This window comes from Lynx canadensis, chromosome A1 (genome assembly GCF_007474595.2).
Source record: "Lynx canadensis isolate LIC74 chromosome A1, mLynCan4.pri.v2, whole genome shotgun sequence".
NCBI classification, from domain to species: Eukaryota; Metazoa; Chordata; class Mammalia; order Carnivora; family Felidae; genus Lynx; species Lynx canadensis.
In genome coordinates, this window is record NC_044303.2 from 82,511,384 (window position 1) to 82,537,863 (window position 26,480).

The 26,480-nt window shown below is 58.1% G+C and overlaps 1 protein-coding gene across 1 annotated transcript in view; it reads left to right on the forward strand.

Moving 5' to 3' along the window:
• The window catches only part of TMEM255B (transmembrane protein 255B), a 40,184-nt gene extending 18,680 nt beyond the window's left edge, over positions 1-21,504 (forward strand). Inside the window, exons 4-11 of the mRNA XM_030309482.1 lie at positions 410-499; positions 8,799-8,879; positions 11,134-11,219; positions 12,339-12,498; positions 14,375-14,518; positions 15,600-15,741; positions 20,410-20,482; positions 21,372-21,504. Of these exons, the coding sequence (XP_030165342.1) occupies positions 410-499; positions 8,799-8,879; positions 11,134-11,219; positions 12,339-12,498; positions 14,375-14,518; positions 15,600-15,741; positions 20,410-20,482; positions 21,372-21,504 (909 nt within the window). The remainder of the gene's footprint in view (positions 1-409; positions 500-8,798; positions 8,880-11,133; positions 11,220-12,338; positions 12,499-14,374; positions 14,519-15,599; positions 15,742-20,409; positions 20,483-21,371) is intronic.
• Positions 21,505-26,480: the final 4,976 nt, after the last annotated feature.

The window sequence follows — 26,480 nt, forward strand, 5'->3', positions numbered from 1 at the left end:
GCAAAGCCTCGTTATGGACGAGGTGGCGTTTCTCAGACCATAAGGCGCGCAGACCTGAATGTGTCCTGTCTGAACGTGAGGGGTCTGTCCCGCAGAGACGCCCACCCAGAAACCCAGATTCAACACGGATCCTATTTAGGGTCGTTGTGGCAGAATTTGTAATAGCAAAAAGCTGCAGACGGTCTGATAATCTGATTATTCATGAGGGGGTGTGTGGAGGACCCGGGGCCCGTCTCCCACCACAGCGTGGAAGAACCAGCAAGAACACAGCCCGCGGGCCGGGCTGAGTCATGGGGCGGTGGGAGCGGCGGTGGGCCCGGGGCGGCGGGGTGGGACTCGGGCAGCTGGCATCTGGAGGACTGTATCGGGAGCGTGTAACGCCCACTCGCTTCTCTGCCCTCTGCCCCAGCTGGTCGCGGCCATCGTGTTCATCAGCTTCGGCGTGGTGGCGGCCTTCTGTTGCGCCATCGTGGACGGCGTGTTTGCTGCTCGGCACATAGTGAGTGTCCCTTCCTCCATTTTGTTCTCCGTCACTATCGGGGTTTGAAAATATCTACAGAAGCAAAATTCCATGTTGCAGAACTCAGCTCACTGACCTTCTGGGTCCTCCCTCCCTGGGTCTGCCAACCACTCTCTGCCTTGCTGGCTTTTCCTCATTCTCTGCAAAACTGACCCAGCACATGCACACACACACGGACAAACACACACGTGTGCACATGCACACTCATGTGCATGCATACACACTGATGGTCACACACATGCACACACATGCACATGGACACACGCACACACATGCACACACTCATGGACACACATGTGCATGCACACTCACACACTGATGGTCACACGCATGCACTCACATACGTACACATGCACACGGATGCATGCACACTCGTGGGCACACGTGCACACACTCAGGTGCGTGCACATACTCATAGGTACACACATAGTGCCCTTACACACTCATGTGCAGTAGTTCAAGTATGTGTCTTGAGGGGTGATGTTGGCATTTTCTCACTGGCACTGTAGCTGTGAGACCCTTATGCTTGTCTCATCTCCGTGTGGACGCCTGAGTGGGCGAGTCCTTCATAGGGGCTGAGGGCCCGAGTGTGAGAGTCCTTGGGAGTGGCTGAGGACAGGGCCACACCAGGCGCACGCCCTGGGACCTGGGAAGTCCAGCTTGTTCTACTTGGAGCAAGCAGGTTCCAAGTGAGGGAGAGAGCCAGGCCACGGAACGAGGAGCATAGAAATAAATACTCGAGTATGCTGAAGTCAGTCAAGGCGGCCAAGGCAAATGTGGAATCCGTTGTCCAATTACGTAGGACATTTTCCTAACCAGTTTGTATGTTTAGAAAAGCTTTGTTACAATGTCAGGAAATGGCTCTTGTTTCAAACTGGGCAGGTGGAAGTGAGATTTTTCCGCCAACCTGGGGGCCCAGCAGAGACAGCGTTATACCCTCAGCCGAAGCCTGACCTGCATTTCTTTCTGAACACCTGTCATGGGCAGCTGCCTTTGACCTTGGACTCTGGACTCAGGAGGTGGTGGGTTGGTGCTGCGTTGACCTCTGCGGGGCAAGCCGTCCACCTTCCTGGCACCCTGTCCTGCTAAAGGACTCTGAACAGCTGGTTGTTCCCCCAGAACCCCTGACACATTTATGGCCTGAGGGCGATGGGCTGGGAGCAGACACACTTCACGTTCCTTCTGCCTGGCTGCCTTGAGCTCGCCAGTAAGCCCCCCACTCGGTGAGCCCCATGACGGTGCTGTCACCGAGTGCCGTGTCCCCATAAATTCTCATGTCGAGACCTGGCTTCCAGGGGGATGGTGTTCGGGGTGCAGCTTTGAGAGGTCACGAGGTGGAGCGTTTGTACAGGGGCCTGTAATGCTCCCCGGCCCCTCCTCCTCATGGGTGAGCACACGCTGTCCCTGAACCCGGAGGGGGCCCCCCCACACACTGGATCTGGCAGCCCCTCCTGACCGTGGACTTCCAGCCGCTGTGCTGTGAGAAGCAAATTGTTTATTGTTTACCCCCTCCCCTCCCTGCCAGTTTATAGTATTTTATTGTAGCAGCTCGCGTGGACGAACAAAAATTGGTCCAAGAGTGGTGTGCTGCTGGGGGGCTCCCCAGGGCCGAACAAAGCCCCTGGAGGGGTGGTGGGGGGGGGTGGCCCCTCTTGGGCATCTGTGGAACGTTTGTGCCTCTGCCGTCAGATGCAGGCGCAGGAAGAGTGAGACAGAGAGCATCATGGCGGAGCCGCCCAGGAGAGCCCTGGCCTGCACAGGTGTCCAGGCATCTGTGGGTCCTGAGTGGCCCCGGGCCGTGAGGACCCGCTGGTGCCTGGAAGGGGCACAGGCCAGAGCCTGACCAGAGCCCCATGGTCGTCCCCGCCCCGGGTGTTCACCGGCATTTGTTAGGTCTTTACATTTATAGCACTTTTTAGGGGTCTCTGTATGCGTACTTTGTCCCAGACTTCTGCTTGTTTTTTATTTCTGGAAAGGTCGCTTGAACTGTGAGTCCCTGACCAGTATTTGCTGCCATGGTTCTGGCGTGCTGCTTGGTTAGCACAGAAAGCGTATCCTCCGATGCAAATCCAGTATTCGTTTCCGAGCCTGTTGCTGATGTCAGCAGGTTGTGCTGGACGGGAGACCTGGCCTTCTGCAATGCCCTCCAGCCATCAGCACCCACCGAGGGCTCCCCAAGCCAGGACGCAGGGATGGGTGGACAGAAAGCCTCTTGGGGCTCAAAACAGGCCTGTCAGGGGGTGATCGTCTCAAGGCCTTCTCAGGAGGAAACCCCACGTGTGCCCTCAGAATGCAGCTCTGTGGGGAGTGCCCTGGAGACAGATGCCCATCTGCTCAGTGACAAGCCGGTCAGTTTAGAAACGTCTAGCAGACAGTGCTTCTCAACATGGGCTCCACCCTGGGGCAGACAGAGGAGTGAGTGGTGTCTGTCTGGGCCTGGCCGCACTTTTGTGCTGGTCTCTCTGTTCCAGGTGTTTCCTGGGTAATGAGGCCCATTCACACAGTGGCATCTGGTACAAAGAGTTAATCGCAGTTTTCTCCTGGCACATCGGCGGGTCAGGTCTTCAGTAGGCCCAGACAGGGGGCGATATGTCTGATGCTGTGGAGAATGGCGTCCCTCATGGGGCAGAGGGCAGAGCATGCCAGGGAAGGGTCAGCAGGCCTCCGCGGGGGGCTTCGTGCAGAGCCCGGGTGGTTGTGAGGGCGCCCTCCCCAGCGGGGCCCAGCTCTCCGCTCCGCAGGCCTTGGCGGGTCAGTGTGCCACTCTGCCCACTAAGCCAGGTGCTACCAGCCTGGAGGCCTCAGGAGTGTGTGTGGAAGCATCCTGAGTGTAAATATCCCCTTGTCAAAGTTCTTTCCCTTCTAAAAATGCACAATTAACATCTCTTGAGAAGAAGATGTGATGATCCCATTGTGGTGTGAGTGTCCCTCTGCTTCCAGGAAGGACAGGGAACCCTGAGAGGCAACCACCCCATCCTATGAGCCAGCATGCTGGCAGACGGAGGCTGGCACTTGGCCCCCTTGGCCATAGGCCCAAGTCACCAACACAACAGAAAGTAGAGCCTCACGGCAGCAGGATGTGTGACCGTGGCAAGGACCCCAGTCGCGGCCTGAACTGTGACACAGAAGCGGCTGTCCCCATCCCTGCCCTACACGCAATCTTCAAGCACATCCTTACAGAAAAACAAGACCCAGAGGCAGATGCTTAATAATAAAGGCAAATAAAGTGGAAATTTAGGAGCTGGGAGACCCTCTGGCCTGCCTGAGTCCTGCCCGCCATGCGGGACCTGCCTCCATCCTGAGGAACAGGGCTCCCCAAAGCCTTGACCTGGGTGGCAGGGAGCACATTTCTGCCTGAGGCCCAACACGGGGACACTCTCTGTGCTTGTTCTGTGCGATGGGACGTCCATTTCCAGCAGTGAGGACCCATCTCCCGAGGGGCAGCTCAGCTCAGCCTTCCTGCCGTCAGAAGAGGCAGCATCGACTCAGGAAGGTGGAAAGGGTCTTGTGCCCGAGGTTGGCCCTAGGGGGCTCCAGGTGCCTGGGCCCCCTCCAGCGCACTGCACCCCCATGGCCCGAGCCTCTGCCGAGAGGGCGAGCCGGTGGAAGTCCGGCCAGCTTCCTACTTGTGAGGGGGGTGCTCCTCTCCCAGGGAGTGGATGAGGATGAATAGAGTCATGGGTCCTGGTAGGGCCACGTGAAGGAAGGACCACCCTTTCCTGGGCAGACTGCGTTCCTTCCGTTGAAACAAGGTGTGGACATTTCGGAACCCACAGGCAGAGTCTGGCCAGAGGGTTTCACGTGACCAGTCTTTTTTTCCCTCTATTTTTCCCCTCTATTAAAAACAAAGCCAGTAAAAGCTGGGTTTTACTGAGAAGGGTTACGGGTGTTTGAAGATGGGTGTCTTCCCTCGGCTCCAGTCCCTGCCTGGCTGCTGACCCGGGGGAGAGTGGGGCCAGGGGAGCGTGGTGAGGGTGGCTGGACACACCTTTTTTTGTCCGGAAAGGAGCCCAGGCAGTGTGACGGATGGCTCTGGGTCCCCAGCTCCCTGCGGGGCAGAACGGGCTGGGGAGGGGGGCAGGGGTCCAGACTCAGTACCTTCACCTCTGCCCTCAGAAGGCAAAGCACTCAGCATTCTCTGTCCTCAGTGTGTCCATACATTTTAAGGTTTCTTAGTTGTTTTTTTTTTAAACTGCCACACCTGGTGTTAATCCTGGGCTATCCCACGTGTGCCTTACAGAACTCTGTTCTTTCCACTTTTCTGCAAGTTTGAAATTATTTCCAAACAAAAGATTTCAAAAACGCCAGGACCAGGTACACGTCCTCATTGTCCCGGTCTGGTGTGGCTGTCCCAGCCTCTGCAGAGCTCGGGCTCCACCACACGCTGAGGGGTCGCTGAGCCCCCCGCACGTGACGTGAGGGCCTCCTCCCCACAGCCTCCCTCGCACACTCCTGCTCATTTATTCCTTAGCTCGGTTTCCTGCCTTCCTCTGGCTGCACACGGCCAGCGTCTGAGGGCCGGCCCGTCCCCCCTCACGGGGCATGTGCACCGGGGAAGACGTGAACAAGGGTACGAAGGAGCTGAGTTTCCAGGTTGAAAATGTCCAGCCTGACTCTGCAGGGTGGAGAGTGATTGTCTAACAGGCTAACAGGTGAAAAAACCAATTCACCAAAGGCTCTTTCCTACCGGCTTGTTTTTTTTTTTGAGAGAGAGAGAGGGCATGTGCATTCATTGGTGGGGGAAGGGCAGAGAGAGAGAGAGAGAGAGAGAGAGAGAGAGAGAATCCTAAGCAGGCTCCACACCAAGCCTGATTTGGGGCTCGAACCCACGACCGTGGGATCGTGGACTGAGCTGAAATCAAGACGGAGCCCCCAAGGTGCCCCTCTTTCCTAGAAACTTGTAACTGGCTTCCAGCACTTCTCAAAATTATGATTTTGAGATGCCAACACTGGGGGACAAAATGTGGGGAAAACGTGACCAGGATGACAGGATGTGGTGCCGGGTGTGGTGCAGAGGCCCAGCGGCACTAGGCCTGCAGGACTCACGTGGTCGCTGTGGCTCCTCCGCGCGGCACACGTGTGGTCTGACACACGTATGAACAGTGACCGTGTGACTGGACCTTGGGGACTGGTGTCACCACTGGGTCGGACGCAGCCTCACCTCGGTCCACGTCTGGCTCATGTTCTCTGTTGCAGGCTCTCTCCCTGTACACTCGCTCTTGCTCCTGAGCTGAGCCCTGAGGGCTTGGGGGCGGGAGATGGCTTCTGGAACCCTGGTTTCCGAGTGAAAATCCCAGCCCTGCCTTGTGCATGGGAGTCTCCCGGCCTCGCCTCCCACTCGGCACTCATTGGAGAGAAAGTCCCTTCAAAACCACTTGCTTCCCAAGGGGGGCTCTCTATGCAGCTGCAGGCGTGAGCAGAGAAGGCATGTCCTCCCTCGGTCTCTGTCTTTCTCAGATGCGTGGGACTTCTGGAAGGTCGCCCCTGGCAGGACATCTGTCAGCCATCAGCCCACCTGTTTCCACCCAGAGGGGCCTCCGGCAGGTCTTCTGGGCTGCTGGACTCATGGCTCTGGTCCACCACGGGGGCCATGGCAGATAATGGGGTCAAGACAGCCTTCTCTCTAGCACAGCCACTTTGCGGTTGCCCCAGAGTATTTAGTTTAGTGCTGGTTTGGGACACCTACAGGGACTGGACACACTGCGCTGATGGTAGGGGGCGTGGTGTCCTTCTCCTCCTGCTGGCCCCGGTGCCTCTGTTCACAGCTGCTCACCAAAGTCCTGCCCTGCCAGGCGTGCTAGAGGCTGGGGCGGCGCATTAGGTCTGTGGCCATGTGGCCTCTGCCATGGCTATTGAGTTCAGCTGCTACAGCACAGAAGCAGCCACAGACGATATGCAGACAAATGTGCATGGCTGCGTGCCAATAAAACTTTATTTACAAAATCAGGTGGTGGGCCAGTCATGGCCTGAAGGCCACCGTGTCCCCCTACAGGAGACACACGGGGTTTTAACTGAACTTTAGTGACTTAGAGTCTCATGTTAGTATGTGGAGGGTCTTAACACTAATTTACGTAGAATGGTCAAGAAATAAAAACCGTGTCATAGTGGTCTTTTTTGGTTTTTAAAGTTTACTCATTTATTTTGAGAGAGAGAGAGAGAGAGGATCCCAAGCTGATTCCACACTGTCAGCACAGAGCCCGATGTGGGGCTCAAACTCATGAACCGTGAGATTATGACCTGAGCTGAAATCAAGAGTCGGACGCTCAACCGACAGCCACCCGGCGCCTCTCAGTGGTCTTCCTGAACACCCACTGCCCCTTTTCCTGGGCCAGAATGACGCTGACTCCGGGCTCTGGCCCCAGAGAAACGCTATTTCCAGTGTGATTGTAAATTCGGAGAAGTCTTTGTGGCAGGTGGAACTAAAATGGTCGCAGTTGTATTTAATTTGAACTATTAAGAATTTTTTCACCCTGATTGGACACTGACGGTCAGACAGGAAATGAAACCAGCCACTGGTGCTTCTGTGTTAGCAAGAGGATTTGCAGCCAACTCCGAGTCTCACACCAGCTTTCTGTGTCTGACTTAATGAGGTGCGGAGCCAGGAGCCGCCGCGGCCTGGGAGTCTGTGCCCCTGGAGCCCTTGTGCGTGGCGGCCTCAGTAGGCGGCCTTCGGGAGGTGATCAGGGCCAGGTGAGGCCCCCCTTGTGGGATTCCTGTCTGCAGAGAGAGACCAGAGCCCACGGCCTGCCTGGTGAGGACAGGGTGGGAAGAGGCTGCCACCACGAGGGCTGTCAGAACAAATGTCTGCTGTTCAAGCCTCAGCGACTTGCTACTGGGCCCAGCCGACCGAAGCAGGAGCAATGGTGGGATGTCCCCAGGCCGGCGGCCAGGCCTCGAGGGGGCTGGACTGGGACCTGGACAGGGTGGCCCATGTGTCTGACCTTCCAGACTCAGAAAGGGCGTTTCCCTGTGGTTGTCGGCGGGAGGAAAGGCACCGGTCTAGCAGAGCCGGCAGGATGCCACTGTCACTCGGTGCTGCCGGTGCTGAGAGTCAGTGGGACACTGAGCCAAAGCTGCTGGAACGAGGCCCTGTTGGCATGACATCCCAAAGGGAGGGGCCGAGCGGAATCGGCAGGTGCCTGGGGGTGAAGGGGGGCTCAGGGGCTGCAGGCCCATCACCGCTGCTCACCGCGGGGCCTCAGGGCACCAACCCCTCTACCCTGCCCCCTGCACAGCCCCATTGTCTGCCCAGCACCCATCTGCCGTGCTCTGTGTCTGTCTCCCTTGGGCTGCTCAGTGCGTCCAGACAGGCCTGGTGTGCGGGCCCCGTCCTCATCTGTTGCCTGCAGTGCGGTCCCTGGTGGTTTCTACGCTCATCTTGGGTCAGAGATGGGAGTGCACTGGGAAGTAAGAACGGGTGTGAGGCCCTAACTGTGCACCTCACCAGTCACACAGGCTCCCGGGCCTCACCGGTCTCTGCCACAGCGGGTACAGGTGCCTTGTCACCTGGAGGGTGTGTCTCCTCCAGTGGTCAGCTGGGGACGGGGCCTGTGTCTAACCCCGGTACCATCAAAGTCTGGCTCCGCATCTGCTCTGTGAATGCTGGAAACAGACTTGTGGATGGAAAATTGAACAGGGCCGTAGGTAGGCGTGTATGCAGTGGTTGGTGGATGGAGGAAAGGATGGAGGGACAGAGAGAAGAAGCAGGGAGGGGGGGCGGGAGGGCAGGGAGGAGGAAGGGTGGGGTGGAAGAGGGCAGGGAGAAGGAGGGAAGAGTGGAGGGAGGGCGGGGAGAAGGGGGTGGGGTGGTGGCAGGAATGGTTGAATGGATGGTCAGGTCAAGGACTGGGTGGGTGAGTGAATTAACGAGAATCCTTTTTTCTCCCTTCCTAGTAGAAAACAAATGTTTTGTTTTAGAGAAAGAGGCAGGCACCAAGGGGTGTCCTTGTTCAGGGCAGAGGACTGCACCTCAAAATGTCCGGCAGCTGCCTCCTCTGGGCTGCCCATGCGATGCTGGTGGCAGGGGGAGGGGGACGTGTCAACCCAGCCTTCTGGGCAGGTGTGTGCCCCCCAAGGCATCTGCTCTGGTGTCCTGGACACAGTGGCCCAGCTGCCCTGGAAGAAGCCATGGCATCTCCCACTCTGTGGCCCCCGCCTGGAAGACTCCAGTGGCTTCCTTAGGCTCAGAGCCTGGGGCGGATGGGTCTGAAATAGCCAATGGCCACCACTGGCCCAGGGATGAACCTCCTCTATCGCTCTCGTGTGTCTTTGTGTCTAGGAGCCCAGGCCGCTGGCTGCGGGAAGATGTCAGTTTTTCGCCAGTGAGGTGGGTTACGTGCACGACGCCTACCAGACAGAGGTATGTAAGGCGGGGGTCCGTGAGCTTTCGCTGTGCTAATCCGGGTCCCCCAGGCACTCTGTGCCCCAGACTGGGGTCTGGATGCACAGCCTCCTGACTGCCACTCTCTGTGAGCACCCGCGCTCTGTTCCAGCCAGCGCTGGCATTTCATGCATCACACCCCTGGGGGGTCGCAGCTGCTGGCCATCCCGTGCAGGACGCACAGCAAGCTAGCAGCCCTGTCTGGGCGGGTGTGGCACTGTTAACAGCTGCAAAGCACAGTTGGGTCGGCTGCATTTACCTTGGCTGAGAGGCTGGTCCCTGGGCCACTCCCCATGCATGAGACGCCAGGAACAAGAGTGCAGGATGGACGGCATGCCCTCCCTCTCAGGCCAGCCCCGGCAGCCGTCTTGCCCCAGCTCTGCATGAATGCATCAGCTGTACTGAGCACGGCCTCCCAAACTGTGCAAATGTCCAGGAGGAGCTGAGACCCTGGACCACACACCTGGCCAGGCCCCCACGTGGCTTGTGCAGGCTCCTCGACCTCGGGGCCTGGAGGGTCCCTGCTGCCCCTCCAAGGGGGCAGCATTTTTCTCCAAAGGCTGACCCCAGCCTTCCTGGCCTTTTGCCTGGTGGGGGGAGCCCGGGGACTCATCCTGTCCGAGGGCATCATGGGGCTCTCCAGGCCCTACCCGTGCACCCCACCCATCCACAGACACTTCAGCCGGCCGCCCTTCCTTCCTGCTCCCTTCTACTCCTGGCGTCAGGGAGAGGCAGGACCCCTTCCTGAATCCCATCAGTCAGGCTTCTGAGGAGAGGCCCACGTGTCCGGGGCTTGCCCCTTGCTCCCGACCCTCTGTCTCTTAGAACCAGCCCAGGGGCTTGAGCAAATCCTGACTCTGGGTCCTGCCTCAGGTTGTTGATTCAGTAGACACAGGATTTGCAAAGCTCCCTGAGGACTCAGGGACCCACGCTGCCCGCACGGCTCTAAACCAGGGCCGGCAGCTTGCCCCATAAAAGGTCAGTAATATTTCAGGGTTTATAGGCCAAGTGGTCTCTGTCCCAGCTACTCGACCCTGTCTCTCTGGTGTGACAGTGGCCACGGGCAAGGTGTTGTCAGAGGAGTGTGGCTATATGGAGCTTCGCCTGCAAAGCAGGCAGTGGGCCAGGCTGGGCTGGAGACCCTTGCTGGCTGACCAGTTCTAACCCCCGTCCCATGTGGTTGCACACTTCTTGGGAGGGGATGCTTAGGGTCAGGCCTCTTGACCTCCAGATCCCCGGCCTGTGGCGCTGACCTTCCCACCAGGCACGTGCAGCCCTCCCTCCTCCCCATCAGCCTCCAGCCCTGCCCCTCCCAGGGCCCTTTTTCATTTCCAGTGAGCCTCCCTCCTGCCCTTGCTTGCACACACCAGAGCGTCCCGTGGCCTGCAGCCACAGGACCCTGAAAGGAAGTCCACAAGTCCAGTGGTTCTGGAGGTGTGGCCAAAGAGGGGCCGGGGCACCGGGGACGGTCCGAGGGCCTCTGGGGTGGGGCCCCGCTCCCTCACCTGTCTTGGGCCAGCTGAATCCTTGATGAGAGCCTGGCCCACCAACCCTCAGCACACCATCCTCCCTCAGAAGCGTCTCCTCCCCAGATGGCACCATCTTCCCTCTGAAGGGGGGTGGTCTCCACCCCGGTTACCTCCCACGTGTGGGCGGCATGGCTGTGTCATGTGTTGAAAGCCCTGGGGGAGGGAGGAAGGCACATGGTTTTGCCTAATTTTGCTCTTTTAACATCAAGTCTCCCAACCACTTGCCGTGTCTTTGCAGCAGGTGCCCAAGGGGAGCCCTCCACGTGGTTTACACAGGGCTGGCGTGGCAAGGTTGGGCTGCTGGGAGCTTGTGGCCCTATGTGTGGTCACCTGGAGGTGTCCCCACCTGTCCCACCTGTCCCCACCTGGAGATGTTCCCACTTGTCCCCACCTGGAGCCGACCCACCTGTCCCCACCTGGAGGTGTCCCCACCTGTAGGCACAGAGCCTAGAGCCCTCTCTCTCTCCTTGTCCACCAGATGTTGGCTGCCTGGACTCCCTGGTGGCCAAGCCTGGTCCTCTGACCCTCCAGCAGGGGAAGGTCCTGCCACCTGCAAGCATGTGGAGGGTCAGGAAATCTGGCTCGGGAGGAGGAGATCCTGACTGACCCAGGCGCAGTGGCCGGGCCCTGGCCCCCGGGGAGGCAGCCCTGCCCACTCCAGGTCAAGGAAGGGCAGACACCTGACAAGGTCTCTCTGCTGGCAGGTCACCTGTCACTCCTTTAACGGCCAGTGCCTGCTGAAGGTGAAAAGCAGCACCTGTTACTGCTGTGACCTCTACAATTGTCAGAGGTGAGGGCTGGGGCCCAACTGGGCGGCAAGCAGTCCCTCTCCTGGCCCCTGCCCCACGCCTGTGTGAGGGAGGGGTTCTCATCTCACAGATGGGAAACTGAAGCTGCCTTGGGGGGGGGAGGGACAGGGAGGGACACGGCCTCCTGCCCCATGGTTGCAGCTCTTCCTCGAGCCTGTGTGTCTGGACGCCCAAGTTCCTCAGTGCTTCCTCCCTGCTTGGCTGGGGCAGGCAGCCGGGGCGGGCTGCAGAAGGTCCCCCTTCTCTTCATCTGCGGGCAGCGGAGGACACTCTTCTGTGATGTGGACTGTGAGAGCCTCCTCAGGACAGGCCCTGGGTTCTTGGCGCTCAGGCTTGCTCACATGGAGCCGCCGGTGTCCATCCTTAAGGGTCGGGCTTCCTACTAAGGCCCTGGGCACCGGTTTTGTGTTAATAGCTTGAACACCTACATTAAAACCAGCAGGCTTTCACGTCTGCTCCTTGGGGATGCCTCTCTTGAATTGCTGAAAACTCCGGGGCTTTAAGCTACAACCTCCTTCCCCCAAAGATGGTTCCTTCCCATTTCCAAGCAAGAGCGGCTAAAGCAGCACGTGTGTGGGTCACCGTCTCCACGCAGTCCTGAGGGCCCGGCTGCAGGCCCTCGGCCACAGCACCGTGGTCCAGCTACGCACAGATGGCCACAGTCCCGTGTGGGGAGGGCCAGGATGAATCCCCTGTGGGCTCACCTTCCTGTGCTCCCTGCCAAGGCAGCCGGGTACAGAGAGCTCCGTGTCAGGCCTGCTCGCTCTGAGGGTGCCCTTCTGTCTGCGCTTGTGTTTGGGGAGTGGACTTGGGTGGTCCTTCCTGCTCTTTGGGGGCCTTCCTGCTCTTTTGGGGGCCAGGCCTGCTCTTGGGAGGCCTGGGCTCTTTCCCTGGAGGGATGTCCAGATGCCCTGGGGAACAGCCTTCTCACCATGAACTCAGGGTGCAGCTGGGCTGGTTCATGAGGGGCGGTGTCCCCCAACCCGTCCCCCGCAGCACCAACAGAGCCCGCGGGGCCTTTATGACCAAAGACTACAGCCTGTCTGGGAGCAACTCGCAGGCTGTGGCACTGGCTGTGACCTGTTCCCCTCCACCTGCAGCGCTGAACCTTCTCCCACCTACTACGAGTTCGTGGGCGTGAGCAGCTGTCAGGACGTGCTTCACCTGTACCGGCTACTCTGGGCCTCAGCGGTGCTGAACGTCCTGGGTGTGTTCCTGGGCATCCTCACAGCAGCTATCCTGGGGGCCTTCAAGGACATGGTGAGTAGGGCCCCCTGGTGCTGGCCCTATGGACAGGTCGGGGCTCTGGGGCCTGTGTCCTGAGGTGGGCAAGGCGGGCCTCCTTATCGTCACTAACAAAGGAGGAAACAGAGGCTCATGGAAAGTGCCAACTGTCTGTTAGGGCAACAGCAAGCCTTCACTGGTCGCGTCCAGAAGCAGCTACTCTAGGACATGTGCTGCCATCTAGGCAGCCTCTGGGGTGTGTGGGGACATGCCATTGGACAGCTGTAGGGCTGGGCACTAGGGCGGGTGGGGGCGGGGGCGGGGGTGGGGGCGTGCCGTCCAGGAGCTGTAGGGCCGGGTGCTCCCGGCAGGGATGGGGAAGTGTGATGGGAGAGCTTTAAGGCTGGGTGCTCTGGCAGGGGTGGGGAGCCTCCCCGCAGGAAGCAGCTTACACGTGGGGCTGGGCAGTGCAGGACCTTTGTCCCCTCTTCTCCCTGAGACTGCTTGTTCCAAACTAGAATTCCTGCGCTGCTCGGCTGGCCCCTCCTGGGGCGGGTCGTCCTTGGTCGTGGAGGCATGCCATGGGGTCGCCCCACCTCAGGTCACGGACTCCAGAGAGCACCCAACACCCATTTGAGTTGGGAAAGTGTTCCGTGCCTTCCATGCTGGCAGGAAGTGGTCTGCACAGGGTCATGGATGTTTCTGCGGAAGCCCACTGCATCCCAGTGTAGCCGGTTCAAAGTGTTCAGTCTTGCCGGTTTCTGGCTAAAGAGGGCTAGATCGTAGACGGGAAGCGGGGTGTGTCCGCTTAGACCTTTGTCATTCCCGCAAACCTGGTGAAGGTTGATGGGCCGCCCCAGGAGGGACGTCAGCCCCGCGGGTTTTATGGAAGGGACTGGAGTTCATCAGAGTCCACAATAAAGCTGCTGGAGTGTTTTGTCGAGAATAAAATGATGCCTCGGAAGGGCCACCAGTCACAATGGGCCACAGAGCTGTGTCTACACTCCGGACAGTTCTCTCGTGCACACCCACAGCTCTGGGGCATTGAATGAAAGAGGGGAGGTGATTCCTTAGAGGTTTACACCTACTGAGTAGTCTTATACGTCTAGTGGATTTTATAGCTTAGAAATCATCTTGAGGAATGCAGGAGCTTCATGAGCAGCCCAGGCGGCAAGTCCTCACACACGGCCGGCCCGGGCAAGAGGGTGGACCCGCCGGGGCCAGACCGGCAGGCACGGGAGAGAGAGCAAGTCCAGGCTGGGCCCCCAGCGTCCCCCGCAGAGGGCTGCCCATGCCGACCCCAACCTGCCCACCCTCCCGAACCCCGAAATGGCACAAGCACAGAGTAAGGTCCAGCGAGCCCCTCTCTGGGGAGGGGTCTGTCTTACGGCCCCCACCTTGGGGCCACAGGTGGTGGATGGCCCAAGTCCTGTTTTCCTCTGGAGAGTTGGAACCATCTGGGTGAGCGAACAAGAGCAGGGCCCTGAGGGGCTGGGACGCTCTGGTGTTATTTGCACATCTTTGGAAATCCCCACGACCATGTGGTCTAACCCTGTGCTATGCTGCCTGGGGAGCACATGTGGGGGGTCAGCCCTCCTGCCGCTGCAGCTGGGCGGAGACTTCTGGGACACGAGGTCTCTGGAGAGGAGAAGCCAGCATTTTCCTTGCCTTTTCAAATAGAAACCAAAGAGATCCTGGCCTCATCTGGCATCTTGGTGGGTCCCTGGGACAAATAGAAAGGAAAAATAAGCCCTACTTTTAGGTGTTTAGTTTTGATCTGAGGGCATGGTCTCTCACTTGCAGGTGTCAGATGGGGATGGTATGTGGATGGGGCTCTGCAGGCTTGAAGCCAGGGGCACCCACCTTCCGGAGGGCCGCTGACACGTGTCCGTTCTCTCCATTCTTTCAGCAGGTCCCTCTGTCCCAGCTGGCCTACAGCCTCTCCGCTGCACCCCAGATCCTCTGCAACCCTGCCCAGCAGGTCCTGGCCTACACGGGCTTCTGCCCGCCATCCGCACCCCTCCCCACCTGCTCATCCTACCCTCTGCCTCTGCAGGTAGGCTCAGTATCTCCTGGAGGAAGCCCGTGTGCTCACATTGTGGGCAGTGGTCATCCAGGACAGCCGTGATCAGATGAGACATGAATGGGGGCTCAGGTTGAGGGAAGATGGGGGCCCACAGCCTTCCCTGCCCCCAGTTTAGTAACGGGGTGGTGAAGCCAGCCTGGACTGGCGAGAGGGCTGGGAACTATGTGAGGGGGGTATGGTGGACAACTCCAACTGTCCCCACCCTTCCTGACGTTTTGAGCTCCTTTGCTCCTGTGGCCCTGGTGACACAGACTTTGGTGTTGCCCGGGCTGTGAGCCTTTTCTGAGCCAGGCCCGGGTCCTGCAGAAGTTCCCACCATGTCCTAGCCAGCCGCAGAGGCCTGTGAGTACTTATTTAGGGGGAGCCGTGAGCCTTGCCCCCAGCCACACCTCACCCCCAGAAGTGGCCACCTCATAGGGCAAACCCAGCAGGACACGCGGGCCTTGGGGCTGTGTGGTGGGGGTGAGCCCTTGTCCCCAGATGGGTGCTCCCCTGGGGCTCCAGTCGTGGCTTTATTGGGGAGCCCACGTGCCTGCCAGCTGGCCATCCTGGGGCACAGAGGCCTCACCAGTCTGCCAGCATGAGAAGCTGGGCGTGGGTGCGGGGGGCTCTCTGGAGCCCAGGACGTGGGGTGCATCACGCAGAGGAAGGGCCGTCTGGGGGCAAGCTGAGTGGTGTTCGGGCCTCCTGGTCCAGCAGGGAGGGCCCCTGTTCCACGTGCCTTGACCATGAGGCTGGTGGCTATGCTCTCTGGGAGTGGGTGTGTGTAGCCTTCAAATCCCGAAGGGGACCCGACTCAGCAGTACCCCCAAAGCCCAGCCCCCTCTGGTCTCTGCAGGGACATGCCATGTGGCACCCCCTCCCTCCCAGGAAGCATCGGCCGGGTCCTGAGTGACGCCAGGCCCTGGTCCTATGGGGACACTAGGGTGCTCGCTGCTGTGTCCATGTGAGACCCTCCTCGGGGGTCCAGAGCGTCTTCTCCACATCTGTGACACGGGGAGGGATGAGATCAGGGCTCAGGAAACGACAGTGTTTGCCCACAACCCTATAGCGCTCACCCCGAAGGACAGGCACCGTCCTGAGGCACCGGACACCGCCTTCCCAGATGCCCAGGGGGCCACGCGTGGCAGCATTATCTTCCCAGGAGCATCGCCCACATCTGCCCTTGGGTATCCCCTCTGGTCCCCGCCATGGTGAGGACCATGTGGCCTTGGCCGTGGCCTGTGTCCTGAAGGCTCTGCTCTGCCTCCCCATCCCCTTAGTCTGCCAAACCCAGAGCGTGAGACCCACAGCTGTAGGGAGGCTGGACCCGTGGGCGCTGGGCCCCCTTTGGTGACCAACCACAGTGCCGTGTCATCCACCCGAGTGTAGGCAGGACTGGCCCAGGTGTGGCTCATCCGCTCCAGGGAGGGGAGGCGTGGCCCTGAGCTGTGGTGCGTGCTGTAGGGTGGGAGGCAGTCCTGCCAGGGCCCTGGCCCGCGTCCGACGTCTCCCACAAGTTTGGCCCCGGGTGCACCCCAAATGCCAGGCCTGACTTGCCCTGGGGGCCTGCCGGTCTTTGGGGCAGGCAGCTGCGGGGGGCCCTTGCCGAGTCTGTGTCCTGACCTCAGGCCCCGGGGCAGGTGTCCTGCTCTTACAAGTTACGGTGCGTCTCCTCAGCAGACGTGCTCCTTGTGGGACCTGGGCATGGCGGGGTCCTTCTACGTGTGGCAGTGGCCTTCCACGTGTCAGCTTTATTTCTGTGCCACATTCCACCCCCAGTCACCTTCAGGGCCTCTGGCTTGTCGCGAACACAGATGCTCTCTCTTTGCCCCGGGGGGCCTGGGTCCCCCCCTGCCTCTCCAGCCTCCATCTGCAGCGTGCGCGGGGGCGTAATTACATATGTGCCCACGCCGAGATCTGGGGAGATGACCGGTCAGGGACCTCCAGGTGTCCCCCGGGGAGAGAAGCAGAGCCAAAGCGGTCTCCGTGACCAATGGAGAGGGAAACGGGGTGCTTCAAGTGCCGTCATTGGCAGCAAAGTACACCCCACGCAGTAGCAGGGAGCAGACGGTGGTCAGGAGCAGCGGTAGTCAGGGCTGTTTGGAGCCATTCGTCAAAAGGAAGACCTTAAAGGGACCCCACCTCCCTGCTCCCCAGGTTGCCTGGCCAGGACAAGCAGGATGGCTCGTCTGCTTCCCTGATGGGGCTGTCTGTGTGGACAGAGCTGTCCCAGTGGGGCCTGTCTGCCAGTGGTCTTCCTCAGGGCTCATAGCAATTTCCTTGGTGATCTGTAGTGGTTTAGTCTGTGGTTCATGGTGGTTTAGTCTGTGGTCTGTGTTTACTCCGTTGTTGTTGGTGGTTTTCTCTGTGGTCTGTGGTGCTTTAGTCTGTGGTTCATGGTGGTTTAATCTGTGGCCTGTGGTGCTTTTGTCTGTGGTCTGTGGTGCTTTATTCTGTCCTCTGTGGTGGTTTATTCCATGGTCTGTGGTGGTTTAGTCTGTGGTTCATGATGGTTTAGCCTGTGGCCTGTGGTGGTTTATTCCATGGTCTAAGGTGGTTTAGTCTATGGTTCATGATGGTTTAGTCTGTGGTGCTTTTGTCTGTGCTCTGTGGTGGTTTATTCCATGGTCTGTGGCGGTTTAGTCTGTGGTTCATGATGGTTTAGTCTGTGATCTGTGGTGGTTTAGTCTGTGGTTCATGATGGTTTAGTCCGTGGTGGTTTAGTCTGTGCTCTGTGGTGGTTTATTCCATGGTCTATGGTGGTTTAGTCTGTGGTTCATGGTGGTTTAGTCTGTGGTTCATGATGGTTTAGTCTGTGGTGGTTTAGTTTGTGCTCTGTGGTGGTTTATTCCATGGTCTATGGGGGTTTAGTCTATGGTTCATGGTGGTTTAATCTGTGATCTGTGGTGGTTTTTTCTGTGCTCTGTGGTGGTTTGTTCCATGGTCTATGGTGGTTTAGTCTGTGGTCTATGGTGGTTTAGTCCATGGTCTATGGTGGTTTCGTCTGTGGTCTGTGGTGGTTTAGTCTGTGGTCTGTGGTGGTTTTGTCTGTGCTCTGTGGTGGTTTAGTCTGTAGTCTACGGTGGTTTAGTCTGTGGCCTGTGATGGGTTAGTTTGTGGCTCGTGGTGATTTACTCTGTGGTCTCTGAGCTGCTCATTTCCAGTGGAGGGCAAGTGGATATAGGCATGGGAGAGACTGGGAGCTACCAGCAGAACACAGGGAATGTTCTCTAGAAGTTTGCTTTGTCCCCCCACAGTCAGAAGGGACAAACAGAGGTGGGCAGGTCCCTGCCCATTGGATTCTGAAGCCCATGCTGTCGACTCTGAGCAGGGTGGTATTCCTGGGTACAGCTATGGCCTGTGAGGGCATTCTTCTTCCAGAATCCTGAGATCCCAGGGCCCCTGGGGAAGGGGAGCCACAGTCCAAGAGGCTGGCCTCTCAAGAGCCCCCGGCACTGGTGGGTGGGGAGTAGAGGGGCCACAGCAAGGCCAGGAGATCAGGGCTCTTACACACCCTGGGTATTTCATAGAGGGGACTTCTAGCTTTATTTATTTACATATTGGTTTTAAGTAGACACTCATTTTCTTTTGTTTTTAAGGTTTATTTATTTATTTTGAGAAAGAGAGAGAAAGTGAGAGGGGCAGATAGAGAGGGAAAGAGAACGAATCTCAAGCAGGCTCCACTCTGTCACATGGAGCCCAGTGCGGGGCTGGAACTCACAAACTGTGAGATAATGACTTGAGCCGAAACCAAGAGTCGGACATTTAACCTCCTGAGCACCCCCCCAGGTGCCCCTTAAGAAGGCATTTCTAACCATTAGAATTCAAGGGGGAAAATTTAAGAGCTTTGTTGGTAGGTGGAGAAAAACTGGAAATTTTATTGATTTAAAATATGCACCATACCCAACATTTTTGTTCTCAGAATCACTTTTACTTGAGTCTATGTGTTAGTAGGGGTTCCTCAGGGAAACAGAACGGATAGGATTGTGTGCATATACAGATGATACAGATACTGATACACAGAAAGAGGCAGAGAGACAGAGACAGACAGAGACTGAGAGACAGACACAGGCAGAGAGACAGAGCTCTGAACGTCCAGGCCAGGACAGATGTAGGCTGCAGACCAGGGGAAAACAGATCTTGCACGTCTGGTCAATCTGGAGGCAGAGCCCCTCTTCCCAGGGAATTCAGTCTTTCCCTCTTATGAGGGAAATCCAGCCTTCAACCAATTGGACTGATGTAAATGTCAATCACATCTGGAAATACCTTCGTAACAACATCCAGACGGGTGTTTGAGCATCTGTGCACGAAGGCCTGACCAAATGGACACCTGAAATTAACCGTTGGGCTGTGATGAAAATGTTGATGTCTTATTTTTTCCTTCAAATACGAAGTGCTGGGGAGCCCAGAGCACTGCCCACCCCCCCCGCCCCCCTCCCCAGATGCTCTAGGCAGCATCTTCCTTGGACGTTGCGTGGCCAGGAGCTAGGAATTCGGAAGATGGGCACCCCTGTAGGCGGCTGCAGGTGCAGAGTGTGTGCCCGGGAGGCCCCTGTGGTCCTATCAGGGGGCCTGTGTAAGGCGGATGGCCCTGGGTGTGGAAGGAGCCCAGGCCCCAGGAAGGCTCTGTGTAGACTGTGTGTGGGGCTGGCCCCTCTGCCGACTGAGGACGCCTTTCTGTTCTGTTACAGCGCTGTGGCCATCTCCCAGCCTCGACTCCCAGGGACCCTCCTCTGTCTGAGGATTTGCAGCCTCCCAACGACCCCCCTCTCTGTGCTCCAGCCCACTTCCTTCCAGGAGAGAAGCCTCCCCCCTACACTCCCTGACACACAGGGGGTAGATTGAAAAATAGGTTTTTGGTTAAAAAAGCAGCCGCTACAAACCCTGCTTCTGTGGCCAACCTCCTAGAGACGTCAGGGGAATGTTCCAGAAGTCCACACCCTCTCTCCCCTCCTGGGCGAATCCATGGGCAGAGAGGCCAGGACCAGTGGTGGGGACGGAACCCCAGGTGACTGAGACCCCCCAGGCTGCACCTCTGCTCGGCCACCCAGCCCAGAGTGGAAGCTGGACACTAGACAGATCCAGCGTGTCCACCTGGAGCCCCCTTGCTCTGGTCCTCTGTCATCTCTCGCTAAAAAGCTGCTTCCTCACTGTCCTCTTAATGAGTTAGTTATTATTTTGCAAAGGGAATATGGCTCAGCATACCCTGTGTGAGGATCATGTTTCAAGGACATGTGTTGTATGTTCACATGTTTATATGGTGTCCTCAAGAAGTGCATGGTCTCCATGCTCAGAGCTGTGTTCTCTCGGCATTTACTTGCTGGGGATAAAAAGATGCTTTGGCTCAAATTCCAGCACTGCTTGTAAAGTGTGTGTTCGCTGAGGTCTGTGCACGCTCCGTGTCCAAACCCGCCGTCCCACCTGCAGAAAGGCTTGCTATCCCAGGCCACCTGTTTCCTACTCAAGGCATCCGGACTTCCGGCTGCCACATGTGGGGTCCCCCTTGCCTGCAGGGCAGATGCCTCTAACTCCAGCCTCTGTGTTGCGAGTGACCCCTGGGGTGCGCAGCTCCTAAGGCCCTTCCACAGAGCCTGGAGTGAGCTCTGACTTACGGACCAGCACTAGTGACCGAGGCACCTGGTGCAGCCGGTGGGCACACCCCTGGGAAATGACCAAATCCTGGTTGAGTGACAGGCCCGAGTCCTAAAGTACAGTCCTGGGTCACTGGGGAAAAGAGATAAGTCAGTGGGAGGGGGGTGTGTGGGAGGGGCGACAGGAGGGGGAGGGCGAGGGGGAGGGAAGAAAGGAAAAAAAGGAGAGGCTGGTAAGGAGCCGTGGTCTCTGGCCCCCCCTGCTGGCTGAGAACGCAATTTGAACAGACCTTATCCTCAGCCTGGTGCAGAAACGCCTCATCCTGTTGTCTGAGGACACGGAAAGCTTTCTCTGCGGAAGGTGCCACCTGTGTGGCGTGCGGGCGACACGGTGGGCCAGGCCACGGAGCTGGCTGGTTGGCTTGGTTAGAACAGCAGTTTGCTCTGAGCCGCCTTTGGCTACTGTGAAGTGAGGCTCCTGCACCCTGACCGAGTGGTGGCCCCGCACAACCCTACGCAGACTTCCTCCTGGAGGGGGGAGGCAGTGCCCACCCTCGGGGTTTGCACCCCGGAAACAACAGCTTTGTCCTTCAAAGGAAGTCCCGCTTATTAGTGGCAGGCAGGAAACAGGGCCGCGTCCTGGCCCGCAGGCAGCCTGCGCTGGGGGATCTGAGGAATGGACACAGAGCGGGGGCCCGGGCACCAAGGCCTGAACCCCAGGCCTCTGCAGCTGCTGCATCTGGGGCCCCCCTCATCTTCCTGGAGTTTAGGAGCCAGCACAGTCTGGCCAAGTCGGGGGGCCTTGGCAGTCTGCGGGGTTGGACCCACTTGGTGAATTCTCTGCCGTGTGGGTGACTGCACGGGGAAGAGAGGCTAGCCCCCAGCCCTGCCCCCCTCCCCCCCAGCACCCGCTGGGCCTGCGGGCTCATGTGCGCCTCCCTGGGCCTGGGGCTCCTGCCTCATCAGGACCTGCCCTGCTTGGAGGCCGCAGAGCCACTGGGTGGCTCATGTGGCCGCAGGCCGGTGTCGACTGGAGCCGGGCCGCCAGCTCCAGACGGCGTCCAGGCGCCATGAGACACAGGGACAGCGTGTGACCTCTGCGCTCGACCCGGTTAGAGCCACGTGGCTGTGTCACTGGTTCCCAATATTGTTGATGCCAGCGTCACCCAAACAGCTTCTATCTGCCCTGTGAGCCCTAAACTGATAAAATCTATCAACTCCGGGGCCAGCGGTCTGGCTCTTGCCCACAGGAATGTCTTCATTCTGGGCCCTGGCCACAAAGAATGTGAACAATTCAACTCCCAGCCTGGTGGTGGCTTCATGCTGCCCCTCAGTCCCCAGGACAGCGCCTCACCCCTGCACGCTGAATGTGTCCCCACCTGACACCCCCCCCCCCCCCCGCCAGTCCCCAGGACACCTCCTCAACCCTGCACATGCCTGCCGGTGCCTGGCCTGCAGTGCGTTCTGGGTACCATCCCCTGAGAGAACCCACCTCCGCCAAAGTCTTTCCCTTTACGTGGACAGACCCTGGCCAGTCTCTGCCTGAGCGTAGATGCTTCGTGGGACCTGGCCTGGCAGCTCTGATGGGGTGGGTGTTGCTGGGGCCTCTCCCTCAGCCCCTCCCTCTACTGAGCTACCACACTTTCTTGAACACTGACTGCTGTTGGCACTCAGCAGACCCCAGCTGGAGGCTGGGTACAGGGCTCCCTGTTGGTGTGATGGAAACGTTCTGGAACCAGATGGTAGTGATGGTTGCATAGTCTTGTTAATGTATAAAACCCACTGACATGTATGTTGTTGAAGGGGGAGTATTATGGCATGTGACTTGTATTTCAGTGAAAAGGGGGCAGAAAAGTACGGTATCAACCCACGCGAAGCACGCGGAGCAGAGCCAGGAGTGTGGCACGTGCCTGGTTCACAAGAACAAAACCCTCATCACCATGAAGAACGACTCTTGGCTGAGCAGATGCCCTCTGAGCTGCAGGGGAAATGCTCGGCCGAGCTGACATCTGCCCTACAGAAAGAGGAAAAGGTCTAGGAGCAGAGGCCTCGTTCAAGTCGTGGCTTCCCAGGTGCCCACGTTACATGTGCAGGTGTGTCCTCTTCCCGTGTCCTACCTAAAGCCATTGAATTATGGAATTTAATATACACGAAAGAATGCTTAACACAAACTTATAAGGCGGTGCTGCTGACACAGAAGGGATAATGAGACGGGCCAGGAGTTCAGGCGCCCCAGAGCCCAGTTGCTCCCTCCTCTGCCCCAGTGCGGGATTTTGTGTGGACATGTTTCCAACTCCTTTGGGTCAATGCCAAGGAGCGTGACTGCTGGACTGGGTGCTAAGAGCATGTTTGGCTTTGTGAGAAGCCCCTGGACAGTCTGGCGAGGCGGCCGCACTGTTCCGCACTTCCCAGCAACACAGAGCAGGGCTCCTCAGGGCGCTGTGTGTGCAGCGGGGTCCTCGTGGGTGTGCGGCAGGGTCTCCTGGTCATGTCCGTGTGCCGTCCCTGTCCCCGGACGGCGAGGAACGCTTCTCGTGTGCTCAGCTGTCAGCTGCGTGCCTTTTGGGGTGTCTGTTAGGGTCTTTGACCCATTTTTTAACGAGTTGTTTTATTGTTGAGTTTTGAGAGTTCTTTGTATATTCTGGATCTCAGTCCCCTACCAGATGTATCTTTTGCAAATACCTTCTTCCCAACTATGCTTGTCTCCTCCTTCTTCTGATGCTGTCTTCTTCAGAAGTCTTTGCTCTGTTGGAGCCCAGCTTGTCCATTGTCTTTCACGGATGGTGCCTTTGGTGCTGTGTCTACAAAGTCATTGCCGTGCTCAGGCCACCCAGGCTGTCTCCTGTGCCCCCATCCGGGGCGCTATACTTTTGCCTTTTCCGTGTAGGTATGTGATCCACTCTGAGTTGTGAAGGTGTAAGGTCTGTGTCTGGATTCATTTCTCAGCACGTGGACGTCCAGACGCTCCCGTGCCATTTGTGGAGGGGACTGTCTATATATCTATATGGGTTCCTTTGCTCCTTTGTCAAAGACCAGTGACTGTGCTGATGTGGGTCTGTCCATGGGCTCTCTGTTCGCTCCACTCACCTGTCTGTTCTTTCGGCAGACCCAGCCTGTACTGACCGCTGCAGCTTTGCACAGGTTTTGAAGTCAGATAGCCTTGGCCTTCTAACTTGCTTCTTCAAGTTCTTGATTTTTAGTGTAGCTGAAGTTTTACATCTTTTCCTGTTATTGGAGCATTTTGTGTTTTATTTAAGAAATAGTTCTCTACTTCAGGTCATGGTAATACTCTTCTGTCACAAGGCTCAGACTAGTCTGTGTAAACGGCCACAGAGTAAACATTGCTGGTTTAGGGGGCCAGGAGGTGTGTGGCAACCACTCGGCAGTGCCATTGGGGAGCAAAAGCAGGTGTAGACATGTGGCTGTGTTCCAGTGAGCTTTATTAACAGAGAGAGAGGGGTGGACCACACTGGGCCCACAGGCTGTAGTTTCACATTTCTAAGTGCTTTATAAATTACTTTTAGATTTAAATATACTCTCTACCTTGTGTTATGTGAGATGGAGGTAAAAAATTCCTTTATCTTTAATGCAGTGGTTTCAACAGGGATGATTTTGCACCTGGGGGACATGTGGCAGTGTCTGAGAGGGTTTTGATGGTCATGAGTGCTGTGGCCAGGCCGGGGGGTACAGCCAGCTCCCAGACGGCAGGGATGCCACTAAATGACCCAGAATAGCCCTGCTTGTAAATAAGACTCCCAATCAATAGTATCCTAAACACACAGAACAAAAAACAAAATTATTGTGGCTCTTCTCATTAAAAGCAAAAAAGCACCTTAGACCATAAATGTGTAGACAGCATAATCCATTCCTCACTCTATCTCCATGGTGCAAAATCAAGTGTGTCCTATCCTCCTCCATGAGGCAGATTCAGGCTCATCCAGCCCCACGTCCATGGCCCACAGTCGGGATCCCCCCAGCCCCACGTCCATGGCCCACAGTCGGGATCCCCCCAGCCCCGCGTCCGCGGCCCACAGTCGGGATCCCCCCAGCCCCGCGTCCGCGGCCCACTGTCAGGGTCCCCCCAGCCCCACGTCCACGGCCCACAGTCAGGGTCCCCCCAGCCTCGTGTCGGTGGCGCACAGTCAGAAGGATGGAGCTCCGTATGCTGCAGACCCCTCAGCAGCTGGCCCGCCTGGACTGGGCAGAGGTGAGGACACCAGTCTGCCGGCACAGCTGGGGAATGCACCCTGCCCTCAGCTCCATGCTGCTACCTATGGGCTTGTTCTAGGCAGCAGGGGTTCTGCTGGTGTAGTCTCAGGAAACACATTTGTGCCCATGTCTCCCTGGACAGAAGAGGACTCCGTGGCGGTCAGAATCCCCCTGAGCCATGGCCTCTGTTGTGTGTGTGCTCTCAGCTCTGGCTGCCCTGGTCTTCTCAAGAGATTGGGGCTGGCTCAGGAAGCATTCCACAGGAACATTCCAGAGCTGCCTCCACGGTGAGGGAAGCCAGACAGCACCAGGGGAACGGTGCAGTGACAAGCCGATCCAGCCCCAAAGCTACTTTGGGCTCCCGAGGCCACATGAGACCAGCTGGTGGGCAGTATGGGGCTCTCCTGGGGGCGACAGGCAGAACTCATTTTCCACACTGAGAGTCGCTGGTGCTGGGGTCGTCTGGCTTGCAGGGGTGGTGGTGGTGGGGGCCTTCCTGCCTGTTGAGCAGGCAGCGTCCAAGCCTTGGTTGTCCTGGTCAATGCCAAACCCCCAGGAACTGAACTCTCACCCCCCAGATGGACGGTGTCTCCAAGTCCTGGCCTGACCAGCTCAACCGCACCCGACCACCTGCCCGTTCCAGAGCCCACGGATGGACTTGGGGTCCCCATATGGTGCAAGCTGGCATGCCTGTCCACCCTGGTCACAGACCACAGAGCAGCCCGTGGACACGTGGCCTTCAAGGTCACGGTTCCCCGGCATCCCTTCTTTCCCGTGTGGAAACCTAACTGAAGAGTCTCAGACTAGTTTTTTCAAGTCCTGAGTCAACAGAACTTGCGCCCTGATGCTGCCACTCAGGAAAACAACAGAAAGGACGCAGCCGGGAGGGCAGTGGTGGTTGGGCCGGGGGGTCCCAGGGACACAGTGAATGTGCTGGGACTAGTAGCCACCCTATGTGGCCAGGCCTGCCTGCCAGAGCCTGTGGGCCTTGCCACGTCCTTGCCACGTCCTTGCCCTGGACCTGCGGCCTTCTGCAGTTACCTCCAAGGTGAGCTTGGTCCGGGGAGGGGTCCCTGAGGGCAGGTGTCTGTGATGGCCATCAGCTCCCTCACTGAGTCCTGGAGAGCCCTCCAAGGGCAGGCCAGCTGTGGGTGCACAGGGATACTCCCCCTGCCCTCACCAGGGTGCAGTGGGGGGTCACCCGGCTTGCCAGTCCAGCAGGGACCCCCGGCACAGTGCTCGAGGCCATAACGTTTTCTAGAAATCTGGAAAGAGGCCTCTCTGCTTCCAGTGGTGCACGGCTCACTTTGCCTCTCGTGTGAGGATCACTGAGCCCTGCTTCCTCCGGCTTCTCTTGCTTCTCTCTGGGTCAGGTGGTGACTTAGACTCATTCGACACAAGAGACCGTTCGGTGCTCGGCTGATAGAGCTTTCAGGGATCACTCTGTCCCGGGGAATGACAGGCTGGGGGACCCTCGGCCGCCATCTGCAGGGTAACATGTAAAAGGAAACCCAGAACCTGCCCCGCAGCCCAGAACATTCTCTGGTGTTTGGTGTTTGAAGAAAAAAATCTCAGTCTTGAGGAGACTGTCATTGAGCACGACGCCCAGTGGACACTGAAAACGTCCCTGGCACATTCTGCGTGAACACCACATGGCCACCAGCCACGGGGCGGGCGCCCTCCGGTGACCATGGCATTGGGCAGACAGACATGCTGTAACCTTAACCTTGGCGCTGCTCTCCGCACCCCCACCCCCCGCCAGGCCTCCGTGACCTTGGTGCGTGCTGACAGCTCTGGGGCCCCAAGTGTGTTTTCCAGGGGGGGTCTTCCTGGGCTCAGTGGGCTAGGAGTCATCGCCTCCACTCCATCTCCTGGTGCCGATTCCAGCAGCCCCACCGCAGAGCAGGGACCTCCCGGAATAGAGAAAACAGGGATTCCCTTTACATACAGAGAAAGAGGGAGGCTCAGAGGTGAATGGGTTTGTCTGGGGGAAAAGCAGCAGGTGCTGGCCGGCCTTGATGCTGGAGGAGTGGCCAGGGCCCCCTGCCTCTGCCTGGGTTGCGTCCACGGCACAGAGAGCAAGATGGCAGCTCCCAGAGCCAGGGGCGGTTGAGGGGTGGCGGAGAGGGCACCTGGGGCAGAGGCTGGCA